Source organism: Spea bombifrons, chromosome 4 (assembly GCF_027358695.1).
Source record: "Spea bombifrons isolate aSpeBom1 chromosome 4, aSpeBom1.2.pri, whole genome shotgun sequence".
Taxonomy (NCBI): domain Eukaryota; kingdom Metazoa; phylum Chordata; class Amphibia; order Anura; family Pelobatidae; genus Spea; species Spea bombifrons.
The window spans coordinates 1,061,257-1,079,969 of NC_071090.1; the positions used below are offsets into that span (position 1 = coordinate 1,061,257).

The 18,713-nt window shown below is 49.5% G+C and overlaps 3 protein-coding genes across 6 annotated transcripts in view; 1 reads left to right on the plus strand and 2 right to left on the minus strand.

Annotated features, from left to right (window-relative positions):
* Positions 1-47: 47 nt before the first annotated feature.
* On the minus strand, positions 48-8,268 carry DNAI7 (dynein axonemal intermediate chain 7). Its single transcript, XM_053464435.1, has 16 exons — positions 8,161-8,268; positions 7,318-7,344; positions 6,165-6,270; positions 5,792-5,883; positions 5,544-5,648; positions 5,006-5,143; positions 4,696-4,842; positions 3,750-3,853; positions 3,152-3,404; positions 2,779-2,896; positions 2,431-2,597; positions 2,029-2,224; positions 1,708-1,922; positions 1,362-1,526; positions 991-1,104; positions 48-463 (listed from the first exon to the last, which is right to left on the minus strand). The coding sequence occupies exons 1-16, from the start codon at positions 8,161-8,163 to the stop codon at positions 188-190; spliced, it is 2,226 nt and encodes a 741-aa protein (XP_053320410.1). The 5' UTR covers positions 8,164-8,268; the 3' UTR covers positions 48-187.
* ETFRF1 (electron transfer flavoprotein regulatory factor 1) overlaps positions 8,250-18,713 on the plus strand; it is a 203,325-nt gene continuing 192,861 nt past the window's right edge. The window contains exons 1-3 of one of the 2 annotated variants that reach the window (XM_053464434.1): positions 8,250-8,287; positions 9,226-9,312; positions 9,671-9,881. In XM_053464434.1, coding sequence (XP_053320409.1) covers positions 9,268-9,312; positions 9,671-9,881 — 256 coding nt within the window. In that variant the 5' untranslated portion in view covers positions 8,250-8,287; positions 9,226-9,267. Of the gene's footprint in view, positions 8,288-9,225; positions 9,313-9,670; positions 10,196-18,713 lie in introns of those variants that run through there. The other variant, XM_053464433.1, reaches the window with a different exon arrangement.
* KRAS (KRAS proto-oncogene, GTPase) lies at positions 12,698-18,559 on the minus strand. 3 transcript variants are annotated; one of them, XM_053464430.1, is made up of 7 exons: positions 18,368-18,559; positions 15,348-15,471; positions 14,859-15,037; positions 14,603-14,762; positions 13,442-13,557; position 13,156; positions 12,698-12,972 (listed from the first exon to the last, which is right to left on the minus strand). In XM_053464430.1, exons 2-7 carry the CDS (start codon positions 15,456-15,458, stop codon positions 12,856-12,858), a joined length of 684 nt encoding a protein of 227 aa, XP_053320405.1. In that variant the 5' UTR covers positions 15,459-15,471; positions 18,368-18,559; the 3' UTR covers positions 12,698-12,855. The 3 variants fall into 3 exon arrangements, with proteins under 3 accessions (XP_053320405.1, XP_053320404.1, XP_053320403.1); XM_053464428.1 differs by lacking the exon at position 13,156 and having other exon boundaries at positions 12,884-12,972; positions 13,434-13,557; XM_053464429.1 differs by lacking the exons at position 13,156; positions 13,442-13,557 and having other exon boundaries at positions 12,702-12,972.

An 18,713-nucleotide genomic window follows, 5' to 3' on the forward strand; every position in this document is an offset into this window, starting at 1 on the left:
AAGGGCAAAAAAAATTATATTTTTTTAACCTGGGCGAAATGTTTTTTTTTTACTCGTATCTCACGCTTGATTATCTGACCTTTAGTGCACTTTGGGCTCCTTTCTGTCTGAATGTGAATTGTGTGAATATATTTATTGTATCCGAGAGTTTAATAAAGTTCTAAATATAGAGTATTTATTATTTTTCTTATGAATATGACAAAACTCTGGTGGCGTTTAGTAACTGGTAGACGGCGTCCGCAAACAGCGGCTGCGAGAGTTTGAGAGCCTCCATGGCGCCTGCGCCGGCGTGTTCTCGGATCGCGTGATGCAGCGTGGAATGAAACTCGCTGCCGGCGTGGAGTTCCTCCGAGAAGAGCTCGCTGTCCTCGCAGATCTTCAGCCTCTGGGTTCTCCGCGGGCTCAGCAGGTAGAGAGACCGGACGTCTTCACCGGGTGCGTCTGCCTCCGCGTGTTCTTTGACCTAAAGTGACGTTTTCAGCTGTTAATGATGTTCTGCAGCGACTGGGATGTGAAGTGTTAACCATTTAATATAGATTTGAAAACTAGCCCCCTGGTGGCCCGGCCTGGTAATGCACCTGTGGACACCGCTTTTATTAACTTTTATTCTTTGTAGTATCTAAAAAAAAAATTCATATCAACGCCAATTCCCACAGCATTAGTTTAAAAAAACAAGAGGGCCGACGCGCAGGCTTACAATCTAGACGTTAGAGCTAAAATAAGGATCTGGACTACCCCAGGATTGGTAAAATCACCAGTGCCAATAACCAAAAATCTGCAGGTTTATGAGAAATCTAAAGTCTTGGATCCTGCTGCGGACCCCCGTAATCCCTGGCTGAGGAGCGAGAGGTCGGGGTCAGCGGGGGGAAAAAAGGGCTGTAATTTAAGCCAGACCCCTCTGGATTTAAAATCCCGGTTTTTTGGGACTGGGGGTTCTCATGACTTTTACAGAAATGTATGTATCTGATATCGTAGGGTTTCTATAATCACCTTGATAACGATTTGCTCAGATCCACAGCTGTGGTTCCATTTACTCCAACCAAAGGCAAACGAGGCGGAAAGGAGGGCCATTTCTTTGTAGGCCATGTTCTCCGCTTCTTCATCCTGTCCAAAATAAATGACTTAAAAAATGCTATTTTTGCTCACTTTAATGTTTTTTGTCCATTTACACTAAACTGCCCCCTTACAATTTCCCACACGTGCGCCGGTTTGTCTGGTTTAGTCTTAAAAGGCGGCTGTCGGGTTACATGGAGGTTCGGGTGACGACGGAATTATTTGGGGGGGGTTACATTTTAAATAGAGGCCGGTTGCACCTTAACAGCCGTGCTCAGCCTCTATGCCTGAAAAGCTGTCACTCGCACCTTTTTATTCACGATGACGTATCTCGCCGAGTCTGCCGCGGGAAAGACGTTCAGCCCGACGCGCCTCATGGCGGATTTCAGGTGGAAGAGCGTCATCCATTTCCCCACGAGGTGGGACAGGTCGCTTTCCGTATTGGAGACGGCCGCCAGCCTGCACCGGTCCTCCTGCGGGAGAGAGACGAGGTCTCTGCTGTTAATCGTCCAATAAATTAGTCTTTAATACTAAAAACACTGATAACCCATCCCAGGACGGTTCTCGCCATTATGGGGTGAATTGTCACAGCCGGGGTGAGTATCGCGCATAGAAACGGTGAATAATCTAGAACCGGTTCTCGGTAACGTCTACCTCGACGTCTATCTGGATGTCGGTGAAGGCCGAGGCGATGGTGAGCGTCAGCCGGTTCCTGCCCCGGGGTCTCAGCTCCCAGGACTCGTACGGCATGTTCAGGTGGGAATCCTGGATCAGGGTGAAGGTGTGAAAAGCGTCCATCTTGAAGGACAATTCCCTGAGCTCCGGGTTGTAGGTCTTCTGGGTGACGGCGTCTGTTTTCCAGTTCTTGCCTGAAGGAAGAGGACATGCGCGGCGTTATGCACAGCGGGGGCATGAAATGAGAGCAGAAATATATGGGAGGTGATGTTCTTATCTTTATAAATAAGTGAGTATTACTTTCAGGGTCCCATCTTGCCACCTGAGGTTCTTCAAAAAATATAACGTTTTTGGGGACTCTGAAGGAGACGCCAACAGGGGGGGCAGACAGCGTCTCCATGTCCTTCTCCTGCAGAGACGTCCCCAGGTAGCTGCTGAGGCTGGTGAGAGACGTTCCGTTGGGGTAGGAGAAGAACTCGATTCCTCCTTCGAGGAGCTGGAAGAAATGACACAAAGCCCGATAAGTACTCGCTTTCTGGAGCGCTCGCTTTCTGGAGCGCTCGCTCAGCACTGCTCAGACTCCCCTGGGATGACACCGGCGGCTTTATGGAGAAAGCATTTCTTAAGTGTCCCCAAAATGTTTAAAACGCCTTAAAAACAGATGAAAATACCCTGAATTTGAAATAAACACAGTTATATCACCTGCACCATAGTCCAGCTTTTCACTTGTTTCCGCTGAGGGGGGAGGGTAATTACATCAAAAAAGTAAATGCCCCCGAGGGTCGTATACTGGCGCAAGTCGACCACATCGTCCTCTAGGGCGTCATCAGCCTGATCCTCGTTAAGTAACGGAGATGGGGACGGACCTGCTGAGACCATACGGAATAAGGGGGGGGAGGGAATAAATATTAATATCATGAATTAACTGAATTTTATATATTCTCTGGTTTCAGGACCTTAAAATTCCTCCGATTCCCTTTTTTGGTTCAACAAAATGTGATCATCAGGAGAGCTGGAAAAATAGAAAGGGGGCTCTACTAATCGCCAGACCTTGGGATGCGTCCCCCGGCCGGCCGGCCCCCGCGTTCTCGGACTCCGATGGGTTGGTTTCGGGGGCTTCGGTTGCGCTCTTTGTTTCTTCTCTGGTAGATAAGGCACTCAGAACGCTCTGCGAAGCAGATATTTCACAACAATAAACCCACGAACCCGACGCTTACAGACAATTCATCCTCATAAGACGCGATTCTCAGACATTAACATCCCGATGAGCTTTTTATGCAGGAAGGAGAGAAGAAATGGTTGTTTTTGGTTTCATGGGCACTAAGTTCACGGTTAAAATATACAACTATCCTCTAAAACATCAATAATACAAACTTCTTTTTAACTTTACAAAGTAGCGCTAAAGAAAGGAAGAAGATCGCACCTTCCGATCCTGCACTGTGAGCTCTTCTTCAGCCGCAGCGCTCCTCTCCCCGGGGATCCGTTCCTCCGGGACCCGGCCGGCCCCCGCTTCCTTCTCACCGTCCGCCTCCGTCACGCGCGGGAAGAAAGTGCGGCTTTGGCAGGAAAGGTGGTCGTAGGCTGTGCGGAGGACGCGGACGGCAACGCCGCACGCGGCCAGGGGCTTCGGTAACTCAAAGCCGACGGCTGCTTCTGTGAACTCGTATCCTCTGAACCTGGAGCGAAAGAGAAGCGATCGGGATGTTCCTAATATAACGGCACGAATTCGGTAACCGCAGTTTCATTTCATGACATTCAATTATTTAACATTTTCATTTTATTGAGCTGACATTGGGGGGAAAAACAACAATTCAGCCGGTTCCGATAATATTCCGTAAATCCAGTTTATCAGCAAGGAAATGATTCTGCAGACAATAAACCGGAATTTGGATATGAAATAAAGCGTCAGCAGAAAAGTGTCGGTCCTATGACATTAACCCTTTGCCCACACACGGTATTTCTCTACATATCAGTGGAAATAAATAATAATAATAAACACGCAGCGGCGGCGGCGCCGGTACCTGGGGTTTTTGTTCAGATTGGCCCACACGCACACGGATACATCTTCATTCCCGATAACTTTCTGCATGTTACCGCTGTCGACGTCAGCCAGAGCCGCGGCGTCCTGCGGGAAATAAACCAAACGTTTCAGCGTGACGGGGAACACGTTTACTTCATACGTGTGCCCTGTAGAGACCGCTGTGAGCTTTTACAAAAAAAAAAAAAGAAATAAATCTTTTGGGATTTTACATCCACAGATCCCGCATGGCATGAATCGCGTGGGGAGGCATATAATATATAATATATAATATATAAGAAATGTTATTTTTTCTTGTAAATTAATTATTTTGCTGAATTCTCATCGGTTGTAAATATATATATATATATTTCTGATTGATACATTATTTCATTACTATAAGCTGTACTAAAGTTTTATATATATATATATATATATATTAGGTTATTTTCTGATTGATTTATTTTCAACTAAATTAACCCAAATCATTAACCATCTCAGAACTGAGTATTTTTGTGGGAGAATGCATTGGATTAAAACATTTTTATAAGAAGAAGGTGATCTGTGTGTTATTGCAGAAGGTTTATAGTCTTCTTATAATAAACGTGACATGACCTATGACCTTTCAATGATCTATTTATTATTTCCCGGGTATAATGTACCTTTAAGAGGGTTTTTTTCTTTTATATAATTCGGGATATAAACCAAATCCCGAATTCCGTGTTTTCAGTGCCCGTCCCACCACCTTATGGGATAATCTACGTTATCGTCTTCAATGATATTAAAAACAGGAATTCAGGCTCAATATTTTTGGTATTTAAGTTGAAATAAACGCCCGCGGAGTATTATCCGTCTTTAATAGGGAAACGTTAGGTCCCCGTCGCTGAATGAAGCAGCGTTTGCATTAATCAGACAGAGAGGCAGAGGTGACCTGCAGAGGGCGCTCTTGCCTTTAACAGATGCTGGGTGGCATCATTGAATTTTTGCTGAAGAAGTTCTTGCAGCTCCAGGACAGTTTGCAGATACCGCGCGGCTTCAGCCTCGGGAAGCTCATCCGCCGGGGTTTCGTCGAGGAGGAATTCCAGCTCCTCGATCAGCTGGGGAGGAATTCCAACAGAACATAAGTGACCACAGCGTGAAAATATTCTATCCTACTTTATTAAAAACAACTACAAACCACTTTATTAAACACTAAATACAGAAAGTTTTAGTGTAAAAATCGCTTCCTTTATTAGTAAAATACACTTTTTGGACTCTTACTTTCAGCACCAGGCTACTCTTGCTGAGCACAGACTGGAGGTCTTCGTTCTGCTCCTCCGTCCAGAGGCTGATAAAGGTATTGATCTCCTGGGGGATGGAGGGGTCGGGGGTTCCATCGCAGCGCAGGTACCGGTCCCACTGCAAATGGAAAAAATCTGCATGAGTGCGGCGCACGGCTGCGGCCCCCATTGCTTGGAAACGTGGCGGCTGTAACTAAATACCAAAACCACATAACTAATTTTACACGACTGAGCTGGAGCTTCCCTCCCAAAACTTTCTAAATGATTTAAGTCTGGTAAGAAATGTGGCCTCCCAGCAGAGGTGGTAGAGGGTAATACAGCGAGAGGATTAAACATGCATGGGATAGACATACGGCTCCTGAATCTAAGACGAGACCAACGACTGATTAAGGTTTGAGTCTTTACAGCAGGAGAAACGGGCAACTTGACGGGGGCCGGATGGGGCCGATCTGCCGGCGGGTTCTGGGTTGCTATGTTATCATTCCTATCATTGCAGTTACTGTTCGGTTCTCTGGTACCTTTGCTTGAATCCTTAGGTGTCTCTTCCACCTCCCGGCTTCTTCTATCTTCTCCTCAAGCAGCGTTCTGTACTCCTCCAGTTCCTCATCTCTGCGTTCAAGTAGCTGCCATGACAGATAATTGGTTATTTCGCGAGCCCCTTCGGATGCCCCGTTTATTTAGGAAGACCTGCTAATAAAAAATTCCCGCTGGGAGAGGATTTTGGGATTCACTCCGTTTTAAGGAAGCGAATATCCTGAAGACGGACCTTTGCCTCTAGTCTCTCTCGCTCCTCTTTGGCCGCTCGCTCTCTTTCTCGCTGCTCGGCCTCCTCCTGCTCAGCCAGGAGCCGCGCTTCTTCTACAAAAAGCATACAGAGCTTATTGAGGTGGGGTAGGTGAGTGATGTCAGGGGTCCGATGATCCGGGGGGACAGAGGACCCGCGGCCGCGGCATGCGCAGCTTTAGCTGTCTGGGTCACCGGAGTGTCCCTTAAGAGTTTGTATCCGGCCGGTTCCGACACAAAACACGGTGCATAATCCAAGCGTGCTCCAGACTGAGGCAACATACATGTTACATACATGATCACAGCATAAGACGGCTAACAGCGCACATATAGAGAGAGTCCTGAGCGGCACCGACCTTCCTCCTGATGCCTCCTGTCTTCCTCCTCTTTCTGGAGCCTCAGTCGTTCCGCTTTGCTGATTTTTCCTTTCTTCCCCGAAGCCGCAGACGTTCTCTTCGACGACTTTAATAGAAAAAAATATTAATAACCAAGATTTTTATATCTGACCCAGAATCGCTGCTGATCAAGGATATAAACAGTCAGCCGGTCTCCTGGAGTTGGTCCGGCGTGAATCGTCTCATATCGATGGCTGATGAGTCCGCCCGCGGCAATTTACCGAATGCACCATGACTGCCTCCCAGCATTTCAAACCCGGGCTTTACCAGACCTTTAAAATGACTCTGTGCCCTATTGGCAGCCATTTGTGTAACTGAGGGGCATTTAGAAGAAGAATAATGGGGTTTATTCACCCCGTTTAATGTATAAAGCCGTTTCCTGCTGTTTCTATACACATTATCGGGCCTTTTAGGGCTGTAGAACCCTGCGATCCCCTCATACCCAGCAAACATTCTGACCTCCTAGAAAAGAGGGGCATCAGGGGAGGAGAGAGGGGCATCAGGGGAAGAGAGAGAGGCATCAGGGGAGGAGAGAGAGAGGGGCATCAGGGGAGGAGAGAGAGGGGCATCAGGGGAGGAGAGAGGGGCATCAGGGGAGGAGAGAGAGAGGGGCATCAGGGGAGGAGAGAGAGAGGGGCATCAGGGGAGGAGAGAGGGGCATCGGGGGAGGAAAGAGGGGCATCGGGGGAGGAAAGAGGGGCACGAGAACTTGAGGTCCAAATAGGGACTGGCCAGACTAAAATCAGAATATTGGTAAGTATGTAAATGATTACTGCACTGGGACTGTATCAAAGATCAAAACGCGATTATTATTACATCATTTTATAGTATGTGCCGCGTACGGACCAATCCCATTTAGGGATGAAAAATGAGCAAGGACCCCCAATATGATCTCATGCAGGGGATTAGCCAATTGGTTCCATGGCTGCTGATTGGCTATAAAATAGATTTGTAATATATAATCGTAATAATATATTAAATAATAATAATCTGATAATAATAACATTAAATTAATTATAAAAGGATTTCCGGGGGATAATGTCAGAAACGCAGCTCGGCGACGGCCTAAAGCGTCAAAAATACTTATATCTAAAATAACTAAAGTCCTCCCTACCTTCTTCTTTTTACGTTTCTTTGGTCTCTAAAATAAAACAGAACAGAAAATGGGCAGAGAGAGAGATTTATTGCGCCCGACAGTAAATATCAAACCACTAAAGTCCTCCGCGACGGGGAAATCTATTCATTCAGAAGGAGATATAATGAGGGGACCAAGGGAAGAAAGAAAGGAAAAAAGCGATGTATGAAACGAGTAGGGATCACGTGATCGGTAAAATGTGTGATATATATATATATATATATATACATCCAGAGCCGCCCGGTGACACCCTCTACACGATCCATACATACTGGAGATAAAGTAGAAATAGTGATACTGGAGCAATGCTTTAAAAGTGGCCTTATCACCATAGTAACTAGTACAGCACTTACTTTACTGAGAGGGGGTGGATAAGTGGAACAGAATCCCAGCAGAAGTGGTAGAGGGTAATACAGTGAGGGGATTAAACATGCCTGGGACAGACATACGGCTCCTGAATCTAAGACGAGACCAACGACTGATTAAGGTTTGAGTCTTTACAGCAGGAGAAACGGGCGACTAGACGGGGGCCGGATGGGGTTACACGCATGGGGTGTGTATGTATGTTGTGTTTTACATGCGTGGGGTGTGTATGTATGTTGTGTTTTACATGCGTGGGGTGTGTATGTATGTTGTGTGTTACATGCATGGGGTGTGTATGTATGTTGTGTGTTACATGAGTGGGGTGTGTATGCATGTTGTGTGTTACACGCATGGTGTGTATGCATGTTGTGTGTTACACACGTGGGCTGTGTATGTATGTTGTGTGTTACACGCGTGGGGCGCAGGTATTGTTAACCCTTTGTGTTCGAGGTCTCTCACCATGATGCACAGAGCTCAGGGGTTCCTCTTCGTTCTGAGACGCGTCCCGTTGTCACAGCAACCAGTGGGTGGTGTAGTCCGTGACGTCACTACTGTGCGCGGTGCTGTTGCCGGAAGTTGGGCGGAGGTGAGAGTCGGGGTCACGGACAAAACAACGGGAGCGGAGCTTCACAACTGCCCCATTACCCCATGTCAGCGGGCGGGACCTCAGGGGCCCCGCTAAACATACCCCTAGTGTCAGGAGCCAATACCCATAAGGCACCGCTGGGTATACGCCCAGTATCAGGGGCCAGTCCCTTGGGGCCCGCGGAGTGTACTCCTCATGTCAGGGGCCAGTCCCTTGGGGCCCGCGGAGTGTACAGCTCATGTCAGGGGCCAGTCCCTTGGGGCCCGCGGAGTGTACAGCTCATGTCAGGGGCCAGTCCCCTGGGGCCCGCGGAGTGTACAGCTCATGTCAGGGGCCAGTCCACTGGGGCCCGCGGAGTGTACAGCTCATGTCAGGGGCCAGTCCCCTGGGGCCCGCGGAGTGTACAGCTCATGTCAGGGGCCAGTCCCTTGGGGCCCGCGGAGTGTACAGCTCATGTCAGGGGCCAGTCCCTTGGGGCCCGCGGAGTGTACAGCTCATGTCAGGGGCCAGTCCCCTGGGGCCCGCGGAGTGTACTCCTCATGTCAGGGGCCAGTCCCTTGGGGCCCGCGGAGTGTACTCCTCATGTCAGGGGCCAGTCCCTTGGGGCCCGCGGAGTGTACTCCTCATGTCAGGGGCCAGTCCCTTGGGGCCAGCGGAGTGTACTCCTCATGTCAGGGGCCAGTCCCTTGGGGCCCGCGGAGTGTACACACTGCAGTGTCTGGTGCTGGGTGTAGGACCGAACGGGCAAATATAAGTGTATTTTACCCCTGGTGTAGATCCGCGCTGAGCGGGTTCTTATTGAAACTCTTAATATCAGAGAATCAGTTATTATAAAAGGGTCTCTTTTCCCCAAATTGTACATTTTGTAAATACCCCAATACCCCCCACAGGGTTTGTTTCACGAGGAACCAAAAATGTGTTCTTTTTTTATGTTTTAGGGTACGATGTGCTAAGGAGGGGGTCTGCCGGCGATTTGCGGAATGGCCAATCCTTTAAGAGGAGAAGTGGTGAAGCTTTATAAAAATGTAAGTGCCTTTTTTAAGTTTTCATTAACCCCTTCATGACCGACGACGAACTAAGGGCTTCATGAAAAATAATGTCCCTAGAGGACCAGTGACGCACCTGGTACATCACAGGTTAAAAAAAGGGTCCCATGTCGCAGCCAATGTGGGGTCATCATTGAAGCTGACCTCTCCGTGACCAATGCGGGGCCCGTCTAAAGCAGATCCCCTGCGGGTGATCACTGCAGTAGCCAATCACATGCATCGATAAAGTCAGATGACTCTCTGTTGCCTGTTGCCTTTAATTATTATTTTCCTGAGTCTTACGAGGATAAAAACTTTGAGTTTTTTTTTTAACAAACCAAAATCTGTATGTTTTAAGCTGCTGTTCCTCGGGCGGGAATACCCCAAAGGCGAGGACTACTTCAAAGAGCGGCTGAAAAACGCCTTCATGAAAAACAAGGATGTGAGAGATCCTGAAAAAATAAAGGAACTTCTCGCTCGGGGAGAGTTTGTCGTCAAGGAGATCGAAGCTTTATATTATCTGAGGAAGTACAGAGCCATGAAGCAGAGATACTACGAAGACGACCAGAACTTGTGACATCACCGAAACGGGGCGAAAAGATGGGCTTTAAGATAACGAAAACGATCAAAATCATCGAGATGCCGGGAGACGGCGGCCGTGGGCTACACACGAAAACGCGCAGCTTTATAGGTGCTGTGCCTGCTTTTTAAATTAAAAAAAACATGAGTTTAGTGACTGGTGTTACCATGGTAACAGATCTGTTCATACTGTTCAAGCCTGTTTGTACATCATGTGACACAGCAGGATCCATTGAAATGTCGACGTGCGCCGGTAAGAGGAAAGCAGACTGTATACGGTCCCAATAAACTCCCTTTATCTGCAGACCTGGAGCCGCCGTCAGTCATGTGATATTTTGGGTGACTTTCCCGGCTCAAACACCACACTGAGCTGACGCTTTATGGCGATGCCAATGAAGTCCGTTCCTCCATAGACTTTCATTAGTCAGAGAGTCAGGTTGGGTGATTAAGACCGAGCCATTCTATTGTTTCCCGCAGGCAGTATGATAAGGAGTCAGGCGTTTGTCTAGTAGATCAGGGATCAGATAACAGAGCGAGATGAAAACATATTATGCGACGACTGATTAAGGTCTGGGTCTTTACAGCAGGAGAAACGGGCGACTAGACGGGGCTGATCTGCTACATGGCGTGCGTCGGTTTACAAAGAATAAATCCCGGTCACCATAACTCATTTATTACATTACAATAAATAGGAGCATTGCACAGTTAAGGACAAAAGTAAAATGACAAAGTAATGTCGCACACCGAAGATACTCCTATTAAATACGAAACAATTAATTCAGTGGTCGTTTTAAAGTGTAGTTAATTTTGTCAACGTCCTTATTGTGTTCAGCACAACCGGCACGTATCAAACCGCTAAAAAAAGAAAATAAAAGCACAACATACAAAATGTGCATGTTTCTATACAAAAATAGTTACAATACATTCCAGGTAAACATGTTACATTATCCGTCCCCGGCGCAGGACACGCGCAGCACGTAACGCGACGCTCGCCAAGCCGGAGGACTCGACGTTAAGACAACAGTATGGGATTGGCTGGCCGGGCGTCTATATACAGGACAGGGAAGCTGCAGCAAAGCACTGGGGGGCTGGAGCTTTAACAGAATACGGTGAAAAAGCCGATTCCCAGGGTAATTAAAGAGCAGCTCTACGTGCCAGAGGGGGTATTTAACCCCCACCCTGAGAACCACACGCTGTACTGAAGCTTCAGGCCCCTGCTGTTTGCCCCTTTGGATGAAAGGCATGAGGAGCGGGGCATCTGATTCAGGATACCCCATCGGGCACAATTTAAGGAAGCGTGGAGAACTAGACACAAAACTACTGCCGGGAAAAGGACACAGCGGGCGAGCGGCTCTACTACCACCGAAAACACTTTATAGACTACAGCCCCCGGTAACAGCACCCCGCTCCTATAGTGCATGCGCGTCAACATCCGTAGGCCAGGAGAACATTGCAGCCATAGTGCCCGTCCCGTACCCACTGATCCTGTACACTTTTGGCATAGGGGGGCATCCTTTGTACAAGATGCTAATTAGACTGAAAATAACCCCTTTTTGTTTAATTTTGCTCTGTTCTGGGGTAATGTGTCGGTGCGGCTCCGCAGGGGGTAGCTCTGCTGTGTTGCCCCCCATCCCCGTTCCTGGGGTAAGAGAAGAATGCTAAAGCTTTGCATTCAAATTGCATGGAAGACATGATCAAACCCCCCCCCCCCCAAATACACCTGGTTATTCTTTAAAAAGCACAAACGCTCACTTTACCTCAATCTGAGCTTTACTTATTTTTGAGGTAGGACACGCGGCGGCAAAAATATTAGGTAAATGCCCCAAAGATCCGGGGAATTCACCCAAAAATAAAAAAGCATTTGATGCATCAGGCGCTTCTCCCGCTGAACCATTTGGGGTTTATGATCCCAGCACCTGTTCCACCTTCCCACCCCCCCCTGGGTGAAACGGGGGGGCTGAATCTGTAGAGCGGGGGGGGTCTCCTCGTACAGACCTGATCTGGCTGACACTTTCAGGCAGCCCCAACTCCCATCACTCTCGGGCAAGGTTTATAAATGTAGATCTATGCAGAAATCTAAACGACCGTTACATTGTATTAAAGAATAGAAGCCATTTATAACGACCGCCGGGAAGGGAAGGAGGGAGAGCAGACAGGAGGAGGGGTTTTTGTTGTAAAATAATCTTTTATACCCCTCTCTCGGTAACCGGTAACTCACTCGACAAACCCCGACACCAAGAGTGAAAATATAAGGGGGGGGGGGGGTTGGTTTCTTTTTGTTGGTTTTCTAAGCTCAAACGGTCACTCGCTCCTCCATTAAAACTATTGCAAAGATTAGTGCAGCTCTGTGTCTTCGCCCCGTGTCCGGGGTTAGAGTTATACGATTATTTTAAACCCCTGCGCAAGAAAATAAAACGCTGTCAGTTCCTAGAAACGAGGAGTTAAAAGACATCCGTGCCAAACGCCACAAGCACGTTATTCAGATAGCACCATCTCCATTACGTCACATTGTGGGAATGGGTTTCAGTTTCGGTGGAAAGACCCTTAAACGGTCGTCCGGGGGGGGGGGGCGGTTTGCAGAAACGCTCTTAAAACACATCCATCCCTCCATTTAGAAACGGCTCTTCTTTAGGCTGCAAAAAAACTTCGTCTCGGGGGATGACCACGGACATCGACGGCCGACCGCCAGGACGCGGGGATGAACGTCTCTCCAGTATCTACCTCGGCCCACGAGCTGCAGGTCCCGGAGCCACGGCGTCTTCATTCAGAAAATGGAATACTGGCACGAAAAAGGATTATTTTCCCCACCGCAAAACAGAGGGGGTTTTTTGTGTGTAAAGCAGAAGCCACAGAGGTCCCATGATGTAAAGCGATCAAAAAGCAAAAACGCTAATAATTTAGTGTGATGTACAAAAATATCACGGTTCTGCATGCCTAGAACAAGGGGGGGGGGCTGGGAACTATTCACAGAATCGTACACTTTGGCTTGGACTTTTTCTTCTTCTTTTTGCCGTCCTTGCTCATTTTCTCCTTGTGTTTCCGGATTTCTCGGACTAAAGTGTAGAAAGCATCATCCACACCCTGAAAAAGGAGACAAAAGAGTGTGAGCTGACTGACCCAATAGTCAAATAATATCCCCCAACCCAGGGAAGCCGTCACCTCCGGAGGGGCCCAGGTGACCATAGGCATCAGGCGTGGCCCGAGCAGGCAGCCCTTGCTGGATCACTTTTCCCCCTCCTGTGTTTCCTATATCGGGTTCTAAACCCTTCCATAAAGTAATATGCTCACCGACGGGTAAAGGGAAGTTTCTATACGTTATAAATGGTCCATCCCTGGTGAGCCTCTGGCCCTGTATGATGTATAGTTAAGTCGGCTAAACTGTTAAATTATACTTGGCCAATTGATCGCTTTCCGCTGAGAACCTTGCCAGTGTTATCTCATCACTTAGCGAATAAACCCCTTACAGTCCCACCTGCATCGCACAAACAGGCATTACGTTTCTGGAGGTACACGGCCCCCGTCGTTAGGGCCACGCCACTTACCCCGTCACATTACAAGGCATTTTTTAATTTTCACACAGCCTGGAGTCTTTTCTTCTTTGCTGATCTTTTTCAATCTGTGCTGCCGGATTTCCCGCACCAGGGTATAAAAAGCATCCTCCACTCTCTGCATCGTAAAACACAACGCCTTTAACGGTTGGGCTCCGGGGCACAAAGGCATCCGCTCGCTATTCCGAGTTCCCACAGCGTATGAGGGGCATTGGGAAAGAGTTCGGGCCATGGGGGGGCACAACTGACCTCTCATCGAGCCCCATGACTACATTACAATCCCCTCGGTCACACAGGGTGGCTTTTAGGAACCTCAGTAGTAACATTTATGACCACGAGGTGCATAACCCCCCCACGCAATTATAGAAAACAAATAGTGAGGATTTATTTGGGGGGGGCCATATGTGGGGGCAGCAGTGAACGATTTAATCGTAGAACTTTATATATAATCAGTCAGCTTGGGGGTCGATCGTCAGACTTTAGTGAAAGCTCAATTTTTCAGGTTATAGAAGATTGATAAGCGAGGCCGCAGCGCGGAATTTCATTGGATACAAGAAGCGAGAGATTGTTTTATCAATGCAGAGAAGGAGAGGATCCCATCACCAATCACGGCAAACAAGATGATCAGGTCAAGACATGCGCGCCTCAGACTCCAGGCTGTGATTTCAACATATCCCCCAATTTCTTTGACATCTGCGCACGCATTTGGCACAGTGCCCCTGCCATCGGGGCAGGTCGGATATACCCCGGACACACATTAGAACGAGACTGCAAGGGGGCACGTTTACAGCCAGAATCTGATCAACCTTTCACCAAGATTAGAATCACAGGTACGGAGGGGATTAAAGCAGGTGGGTTGTGAAGCAAGGTGTGGGGACGAGCAGAGCTGCCAGTTACGAGGTTTCATCTTCAGCAAAGAGAATTATTTAACTGAACCCAGCCGGCAGGGTCTTAGTACCCGGTACAAATCATCCTTCGCATGGATTCGGGAAATCAGAGCCAGAGATATGGAACCCGGAAACAAATCCCAAATACTACATCCGCTTCTGAAGATGAAAGCGTCGAGGCAGCTTATAACCTCCTTAAGAAATAACAGGCGTCGCGTTCCGCGTGGGAAGGGCTCAGCTTTACGCCCGCAGGGCTCTCGCTCCCGGGAGGTTTACCTGACGCGTCTTTGCCGACGTTTCGATAAACGGAATCCCGTAGCTCCTCGCCAGGTCCTGGGCTTGCTTCGTGTCTACGGTCCGGGACGGCAGGTCGCATTTGTTGCCGACTAAAACCATCGGGACATCCTCAGAGTCTTTAACTCTCTTTATTTGTTCTCTAAAAAGGATAAAAAAACAACAATTCTTGTCAATGAACCGAGAGCCTCGATACTCCACAGTATAACGTGATGGGGGGGGCTCGCATTAACCCTACCTATAGTTATGGATGTCCTCGAAGGACTTGGTATTATTGATGGCGAATACACACAGAAAGCCTTCTCCTGTCCTCATGTACTGATCTCTCATGGCGCTGTACTCCTCTTGACCTGCGGTATCCAGAATATCCAGGAGGCAGGTCTCGCCGTCAATAACCACCTGCTTTCGGTAGGAGTCCTACAGAGAAAGAAAATCAAATATATGAAGGAGTCGCAGATTCTAGAGGACAGAATCGGGCAGAAAGACCCGTCTGATAGACAGACGTTTCCGACAGATATAGACAGAGGTCTCCGATGTATAAGAGCAAAATAACAGGTTTTTCCTCAGCCAATCAGATGAGGACGGCGATCCATATTATCCTTTAAGGTACAGCTTCTTAAACAAAATACTATTCATGCGGTAACCACAGAGCGAGCTTTGTCGAGCGCCACATTTAGCGGACATGGCGTATTTAGAGCGGGCAGCCGCCCTCCGCTCGCAGTCTCACCTCGATGGTGGGATCATACTCGTCCACGAAGTGATTCTGAATTAGCTGGATTGTCAGGGCGCTCTTCCCGACGCCTCCAGCTCCAACCACCACCAGCTTGTACTCTGTCATTTTCTAGAAAAATCTGAAAAGATAAATAGGAAGAAGTCAACAAGGTCCCGTCCCAGAGACTATTCCGGAAGCAGACACCAAACCACACGGACTCCACCAAACCGCCACCTGCTTCGTATATAGCAGCCTACGGACGGTAACCTATAATAACGTACCATCTCCTGCGGGTCCCAAAACCTCTGCCCCCCACACAACGGTGCAAGTGTCTATTATACCCCCCCGCAGGTGCAAGTTCTGGTCCCCGACGCATTCACCCTCATCACGGGGAGACCCTGAATTTGGGGAATTAAACGGGCGGCGCGGAAAGTCTAACGCCGGGCCGAACGGAATCAGCAGCTTAATCCAAAGGAACGGATGAACGCGAGACGTCACCGCATGACCCTCGATCCATCCACCCGAATCCGGTTAGCAGAAGGTCAAAGTCTGCGAGCCGTTCACCTGCCGAGAGCCGCGCAGGGCCACGTGATCCACTAACTCATCACAGTGCGTGAACTCCACTGTCCCTTTAAACGCCCCAGGGGGTGACGAGCACCTAAGGGTCTCCTCTTAATGGCGTCACCGTCCCTTTAAACACCCCAGGGGGTCCCCGAGTGCCTAGGGGTCTCCTCTTAAAGCCGTCACCATCCCTTCACATGCCCCGGCATGCCGAGTGCCTACGGGTCTCCCTCTTCTTAACGCCGTCACAGTTCAGCCCGGAGAACGTTCTTGCAGTTACAAAGCTAAACTTTTCCGCTGTTGGGATCAGAATTCTCTCCATCGAGCTGGAAAAACCCAAGCGAGGTCCGGCCCGAGGTCCCAGTCAGGGGTCCGATAAGGAAGCATTTTATTGGCCACCAGCGTAAACCTATAGCCCATGGCACCGGGACCCCCGATACATTAGAAGCAGACACCTGCGCTCAGGTAACAATCATTATTAGCAGATACTTCAAACCCAGCCTGAGCCTCGCGTAACGATTACTAAACCCGATCCGAACTAAGGAGAAAGTTACACATTTACAGCGCAGGCTTCCCAAGAAACTAAGGCGGAATGTGCAGAGCCGAAGCGACTATCCCAACACAAAGGGTTAAATATTCCACAGGGGCCCCATCAGTGCAAAGCAACACTTAAACCACCAATTATCCTGCAATACAGGGGCCTATGGGCTGAGCGTAGGCGGTGTATATAACCCCAGCCCCCACCCGCAAGACTCAGGTAGGGGTTTTAAGCCTGGATTATCTGCCCCAAAGTCGTTACCCCTCGACAGACGCAGCCAACTCTCGGCAACTTACAAACCGTCGCCGTGTGCGTCAGAAGTCTGCCGTCAACCAGGCCCTTCAGATCCACCTGTAGCTGCCGGCAGCCCCGACAGGACCCACGCCAGTCAGGTGCACGGGGTGTGGTAACCGGTTCCACAACCTCGCACGCACATCACATTCAGAAAAATAGTGCGAGTCGGGGGTATTAAAGCTGCCCCCACCGACACGGTTCTGGGGTGAAATAAATAAAAAGCCAGAAATCCGCCCCCCCCAGCTATATAGAGTGTCACAGAGCCAGATGCCCCTTCGTTGGAACACATTCAGGCACTTTCACCGCTTCTAAACCCCTGGCCCGTGTTTAAAGGTCAAGGACGCACGTCTTGCACTAATTGTTGGTGAAACACTGTTCAGGAATGAGACTCAAGTGACCTCGCCAAGTTTACGGGACAGAATCTAATTATGCAAAGTAAAGGTCATCTTAATATTGAGAGACCAAATGAGCCATTGTCTCAGATCAGCTTGCAGCGCTTCAGTTTTTAAGAGCGAGCGTGCGCAGAAAGGGCCGCTTTCAAGTTCGTGATATTATGGTTCCTGGTCACGCGGGGGCCACACTCGGGGTCCCAAGAAGACGGAGCCAACGCCAACAGATGCACAGCACTCGGCAGAAACTCAGAAATCTGACTGCGCCAGAGAGCAGAACCCGCGACGGGGTAACCGCGCCACCAATACAGAGAGGTCATGTGTGGCCCCGAGGTGCCCCCCGTGTTACGCGTCGGCAACACCTGAGCTAGGATGCTTCTTGCTACAAGTGAGCGTTTTTGAAGTCAGAAAGAGTCGGTGAAAACACGCCAATTCTCCCACGATGGTTATATGACATCATAACATAACCACGTGAGCTTCCACCTCATAAACCGCGGCGTTTCCAGATCTTTCCGCCGGTGGACAGACGAGCAGAACTATAGCGGTGGGAACCTCTCTTCTCATTGAGGAAGCCCCCCGACTCCAAGCCCCACAAAGGTGACAAGAAACACCGATCCAGAGAACCCCCGAGGGGTAAAATCCAAGGCTAGGGGGCAGCCAGAGGAGGCCACGATTCGTTACCAGACTTCCTACTAAACGTCTACGTTTAAAAGCCCCGGTGAGAGCAGATCTACAGCAGAGAGGCCTGTGGCCTAGGGCCCCAAGGGTCGATGAACGTTAAGCCTCCGCTATGTGATTACAGAGGATAGAGAAGCCCAAGGAACCAGAACTGCAATCCCCAGCACCCCCACCTAGAGCCACTCAACCCAGCACCCCCCCATGAAGGGCAGAAGACCCCCCACGCAAACCAGGCCCCTGCCCCTCACCCCTCTCAACCCAGTCCCCTGCCCCTCAGCTTTCCAAAGGCAGGGGAACCCCCACTCAACCAAGGCCCCCCAATGAAGGGGGGGACCCCCACTCAACCCTGTCCCTCACCAGGCAAGGGAACCTCCCTCAACCCAGTCCCCTCACGGGGCAAAGGAACCCCAACTCAATCCCCGCTTAGGGTTGAGGAGATGGGGAACCCCCACAGCTCAGGCCCTCGCGAATCATCCCCGCAAAAGGCAAGGGAACTCGACAAAGGCCAGGCCCCTCACCATAAGCCACCCCCAGAATCACGGCCCCCGGGCCACGCACACCCAGCGCCCACTCACCTGCTTCCTGGAAAGCGGCTCACGGCTGCATCCCGGTAATACGCCCCGACCGGGGAGGCTGGATGCCGCGGGAAAATGGAAAAGGTTAGCCCGGTGCTCAGGCAGAGAGTGAGCGGGTTCGGCCGGTGTGTGTATTCAGTGCAGGCCGCCTTACCCGGGTTGAGCACACAGAGCAAAGCGCGCAGCCGGAGCCTCCCAGGGGCTCTTTAAATACGATCTATAAATAAGACGGGACCTTTGTGCTGACGTCACGCCCAGCTGGCTCACTCATTGGACAGCAGCGGGGTCGAGAACGGAAAAGTCACGCCTATACCATAAGGCACGCCCAATATCACCGCCCTACGGT